The sequence below is a fragment of the Molothrus aeneus genome, chromosome 2 (genome assembly GCF_037042795.1).
Source record: "Molothrus aeneus isolate 106 chromosome 2, BPBGC_Maene_1.0, whole genome shotgun sequence".
Lineage (NCBI taxonomy): Eukaryota > Metazoa > Chordata > Aves > Passeriformes > Icteridae > Molothrus > Molothrus aeneus.
Window position 1 is genome coordinate 95,656,364 of NC_089647.1, and position 6,000 is coordinate 95,662,363.

General features: G+C 37.0%; 1 protein-coding gene across 4 annotated transcripts in view; it reads left to right on the top strand.

Moving 5' to 3' along the window:
- The window catches only part of STS (steroid sulfatase), a 107,261-nt gene extending 101,497 nt beyond the window's left edge, over positions 1 to 5,764 (top strand). For 3 of the 4 annotated variants that reach the window (XM_066545337.1, XM_066545338.1, XM_066545340.1), the window contains exons 11-12: positions 2,393 to 2,815; positions 5,017 to 5,764. In XM_066545337.1, the coding sequence (XP_066401434.1) occupies positions 2,393 to 2,775 (383 nt within the window). In that variant the 3' untranslated portion in view covers positions 2,776 to 2,815; positions 5,017 to 5,764. The remainder of the gene's footprint in view (positions 1 to 2,392; positions 2,816 to 5,016) is intronic. The other variant, XM_066545341.1, reaches the window with a different exon arrangement.
- Positions 5,765 to 6,000: the final 236 nt, after the last annotated feature.

Consider the following 6,000-nt stretch of genomic DNA (forward strand, 5'->3'; position numbering starts at 1 on the left):
GAAAGACCAATGTGTGGGAAGACAGCTTAACCACAAATTCTCTTGTGCGTGGCCTAATTGGGATTTCTTTTAACTGACATTTTGGTAGCCATATAATTTTTTTTCTGCTGATCTTCTGTCAAGTTGTTATAGCATTGTGAATCAAATTCTCAGGCTGGCAAGTGTTGCATAGTCTATGATAGCACACAGTGCACTGAATAATCAAGACCTTTGGCTTTTTTATGTTTTTTATCATCCATCTTGCCAATTAAACATGTCTGAGGAGCCTGAACCAATGCTTAGTACAGAGTGACATGCCTTCTCAGAATAAAAATTCTACAACTCAGCAAACAAGAGATAAATTTCTTGGAAATGTTTTGCACAAAAGTTCAAAGAAATTTAAGAGGCAGTATTTGATTTTGTTTATTTTAATTCTAAGAAAACAAGAGATTTAAGTGCTAGACCAACCTTTCAAAATGTTACTGGAGGCAGATGAAGGAATGCCATCTTATGCTACCTGACCTTATCTTGCTTTGCCTTCCTTTAAATTTCCTTTCATTTTTTCCCAGTAAGACTGTGCCATTGCGGCTGTCACAGCCGGAGCCTTTTAAAACCTGCCACGTCCCATTGTCTGTGCCAGCAAGTCACTCAGCCTTTAAAAGTCCTTCCCCTTTGCTGACTTCCAAGAAGCATTTAGAGTCTTCTCCCAGTCTAATGTGTATAATAGCCATCACCTATCTGACCCTGATTTAAGTGGAGACCAAGTGAACTGGTAGTCCCCAGGCTCTGTCATTGAATTGGTTCCTAAAGGAAAAATCGCTTCTAATGTGAAAAATGCTGTGGAATGGAAGAAGCTGTAAAGAATCTTAATGTCACCTACTGTCCTTTAAATCCATCCTATAGTCTCAAACTGCAGTCTGTGACCCTTAAGTCTGGTGAAACATTTCTCTTTAAATCTGTTTTGATTCTTTAAAAGCTGAGTGTGATGTAGTTACAGCATGGCGTATACCAGTTTATCTCTGCTCTTCCCATCTCACATTTCTAGTGCCTTCCACTCTGTTGTACCAATGAATTGATTAACAAATATTAACTACTGTAGCACACATAAATCTTTGAAAGTCTCTTACTAGGTTAACAGGCTTTCTGTGACCTTAACAAAATTCAACAAAATACCAAAAAGACATTTTTCACTCAGTATTTAAAAACTTGAGATGATAAAAAAATCACAGTAGTGTGCTGAGAAATGTAAATTACTGATGACTACAGTTTTCCAATGTTTTTATAGTCTCAAGTGGACAGTTAATCTGACATTATAGATCTCAGTTGTTTAGTAACCTGTTTTTATTAAGAATAAAATACAGATTTTTCTTACTCTAATTAATTATTCTTTGTTCCATTTCTGAAGAACTGTATACTTCATTGGCTGTAGGAGCATGGTGTGCTTCCCTGGAAGTTCTGTTCTGTCTGTTTCTGCCTTTCCTATTTGTTCTCTGATACTTGAGGGAAATAGTAACAAGTTTCTTGGTCACAGCTTTCTTGTTAAGTGTTTTCTGATCCTCCTCTTTGAGGGTGCTTCTTGAAAGAACCAACTGATATTTGCCTATTCTTATTCCAAGAAATAGCTAGGATTTTCAAGCAGTGAAAGCACCAACTGAATTTACATAAGGATGGGCAGTTCCATTTTCTGTATACAGAAAATTAAACTAAGAATGACCAGTCTATAAATTAAGAACTTTTGTCCTCATTTTGCAAAGCAGAACATCACCTAAGAGTTGTGCTACTGTAACTGTTATTTTAATTTATATTTGGAAAAATCATATAGAAGCATAAGACAGGAATTTAGCATCTGTTATGACTTTCCATGTCATCCTGTTATCCCATTTAATAAAATGAATATCCAGGTGTTTGCAATGAAAAAATGGGGCAGAAGACAATGGGTTAATACAACAAAGAGAGGAAAAGAGGGAAAAGGTAACAATGAAATTATTTAGATAAGCAAAATGAGAAGCAGACAGAGCCCAGCAGTGGGTAAATATAGTCAAGGGGCAAAAATACATTTTAATAAGCCTTGAAGAAGACTTAGTATTTCTGCAAATCTTAGCACTGTTTATATAAAACTCAATGTTATTTAAAGTATTCTATAATTTGGTTAATCAGAATTCTTCCAAGGGAATGAAATTATCATAGTTGCTTCATAAATACGTGTAGTGTGAAAATCATGATGTTTTGCTTATTTTTGCTTTGCTCAATCTTGTTTTAGTCTTTCAGTATGCTGCAGTTTTTGTTACAGAGTGTCTGTACTTTTTACCAAAAGACTGACTTCCCATGTTGGTGGAATTTCCTAGGACCAAGGAACTTCCATTTTGTTATTTTATCACTTTATCACCAACTGTTTTGTGGCTGTAAATTGCAGGTGAATCTATCTGGAAGGTCTTCTTCTTCACTCCCAACTTCAGTCCTGAGGACTCCAATGGTTGCTATGATTCTCACGTTTGCTTCTGCCATGGAGGATTCATTACACGACATGATCCTCCACTGCTCTTCGATCTGTCCAGAGACCCTGAAGAGAGAGTGCCACTGACTCCAGAAACTGAGAGCCGTTTCTATGAAATCATCAGGGTCATACAACAAGCAGTAGACAACCACACCAAATCCCTGCATGCTGTTCCTAACCAGCTGTCATGGGACAACCTTCTCTGGAAGCCATGGCTCCAGCTCTGCTGCTCATCTCTCTTTCAGTCTTGTTACTGTGACTATGAATCAGGAGGGGGTCCGCTGCAGGTGCATTTGGGATAAATAAGCTGCAATTCCCTTTCAGAAACTGGACCAGCTGAGTGTGAGTGTCTGACTTGAACTTAGGGTACAAGCCTTCAGAAGGTTTTGTTGTGTTGGTGGAGGACCAATCTTCAAATACATATTGCAGTGGAAGAGAATTTCAGTCAAGAAAACGTGCCAGGAGAGGGAAGGCAAGACACACCTTCTCTGTCCTTATCGCACAGCATGAAGGACACATTGCCGTCCTCATATACACATGGGTAGAATTGTAGGCACTTTCTATGGGAGATAATTTTCTAGACCTTCAGTTTGGGCTTTTGTCTTACACAGCAAAGAATTTACCTATCAGTTCTGTCAATCACAACTACTAAATGCACACTTTCCTGTCCTTTTTACTAAGTGTTATCCATTAGTAGGACATAGCACTGAGTAATTGAAAACAGAGAGATAATAGTGGAGAGGTCCTCCTGTGACAGTCATTTGGTAACTGATAGATAGGTTAAGAGCAGACTTGCAACAGATCTCTGTTAACAACCATGATAAATATGAAAAAACTGACAGCTTGCCAACAGTCTAACTTTGAATGTGCCATAAAAATGCACAGAGCTATGGTAGTAGAAGACCTTGTGTCTGTACTAAAATGATGCTCCCCAGCATCCCTGCTGTCCTTCCTATTGCATGGCAGCAACCTTTGTTTCAAAAGGACACCACTTCAATTGCACCAGCTTCATGTTTGAAGGTACTTGTGTGTACCACAAGTCTCCATATATACATACATATATATATATATATATATATATATATATATATATATATATATGTATATATGTATATGCATATGTGTGTGTGTGCATAAATCCTTCAATCCCTGATACAGGCACACCCTTATGATCATATTCCAACTGATAAAAGAAAATATTTGGTCCATACTTGATATATGAGTTCCAAATTTACAAATTTACATGATACTACAAATTTGTCTTTCACTTATTTGTCATACCTATTCTTCCATTGATGAAAGTAATCACAAATAAATAAAATTTGGTCTTCCTTTAAATATCTTTGCCATCTTTTAAGCTCTCTGAATAGGATCTATCATTTTCTGAAAATAAGCTTGGGCTTGAGTACTTAAAGCCAAATATAACTGTCTCTGAGTTCTCAGCAAGGTCTTGGGAAATCTACTGTCCTCAAGGGCTAATTTTTGTATCCATTTTTATCTCTGTCTTATTCAGGCACATTTTCTTTCCCCTCTACAGGCAGACAAACTATTTTCTTTGGCATATTGCAGATGAAAAGAAGATATCAGCAAAATACTAAAATGATTTGATGCCTGATAATAGAAGGTGACTTACTCCTTATCAGAAAGCAGCAGTTAATTCCCACATTACAATGTATTAAAAGCTGTTTGGGGCAAAAGTGATCTGTGATGATAGTAATGCAGTAGCTTCAGTCAGCCAGCTTTAGGGTTGTGACCCAGTTCTTGTAAGCTATTGAAGCCTTTCCTTTAAAAATATATTGTGATAAATGGTATATTTCTCTATCTGTAAAACCTAGGCTTTATTTGATTTTTCCATTGCAGTTTCATTCAAAATTTCATTCTCCACAATACCCAGAAGCCTCTCCTGGGAAATGTACTTTTTCCTTGAAGTCCTATTTTTGATGTTTCACCTTGTGTTCATGATCTTAATTATACCCTCAGCAAATTCTCTGTAGGAGGCAAAGCCCCGTGACCAATATTTATCACTGAATGTACTACATAACCTTAGGAAGAAAAATGCCTCTCATTTGAATACAAATATTCTTCCATGAGAGTGGCTGCCTTTCAATGTCATGGCAGGATCTGTACATCCCAAATTTTTGGTCCTCACCATGTGGCCTTAGAACCCCTTGGGGCATGGCATTGGTGCCAGCATGTCCCTCCTTGCAGACAAAGGGCAGCACTCAGGCCTAGCTGTGGCCAGAGTGCAGAAACACCACGGTGTGGAGGGATGCTCTTTCCAACTCCCACAGCTCTGCCACAGCTTACACGAAAGCTTTTCAAACAAGTACTCCTGAAGAAAATGGAAAAAAAAAAGTGTGTTCAGTGTACAGTGCTAACTCAGACAAGGGGTTTGGTGTCATTAGTTCTACTTTGTTTCCACAGTTTCTGGTCTGTGACCTTTAGGGAGTACTAAATGTATATTCTCAAGGACACCCGCGCTGACTTTTTTTTAATCAGGAAGACACTGTGTTGCTATTATTTCTTTTTCTTTCTTTTTGCAGGTGCAAGAATTCTTTGTTCTGCTAGGCACAACAGCTGTTCTGTGCTGCTTGATCAAATATCAAAAATGATGACTTTTCTACTGCTCTGATTTCTTCTTGCCTGAATATGATGTTTCTATCATACCCCCCTTGGCTTTTGATGCCATCTTTCTAATCTCCGTTCTTAAAACATCCACACCCCTGAAATATTTTTCCATCTATTTCTTTGCCACTCAGTCCTTCTGTTTGCTTGTCATATTGATTGTAATGGCTATTTTGCCTTAATCAATCAGAAAATGCAAAGTTGTCTTTGTCAAAAAATTTGACTCATAAGGCTCCTTGATTCTGCTAACCTCCTGGTTATTTAAGGTCCAACAGGAATTAACTTTGCATTATGAAATATAAGGAATTAAAACATTCCTGAGATGTTGTTTAATATAAATAATATAAAATATTTCTTGTTTGTGGCACAAACAATATTTTACAAAATATAATTTAGTACAATGTTTAATACTTTGACATAAGCAATAAAATCTGAAATCCATTCTCAAAATTGTTCCTTCAAGAAAGATTCTGTGAAGAACAGGGAAGTATTTTTCGTATTCTTTGTTAATACCATTTCATTTAATACCTAAAATAAACCTTCCTTGTATTGCTAATGTATTATATTTTTCAGTACTATACCTTCTGTTCTGGAGATGGCGTGTCAGATCAGTGTAATTAAAGTAGTCTTGTTTATCTGCAAAATAAAATGTGAAGGACAATATAACATTTTTGTAATGGCACCGCCTGATCTAACAAGGAAAAGTTTTAACAACAGGTTATTGATGGCATATACCTGTTTCACAATTTACTAACAAGGAAGGCTCAAGGAGAGTGTGCTGCTCTGATACTTGGAAACTGACTTTCAATCTATCATTTAATGAGCACTGCTCTTGTAACATGGTGCCTGTTTATAGGATATGTCATTTTAAACAGGGAGTTCAGCTTCAGAGGGTAGTGTAT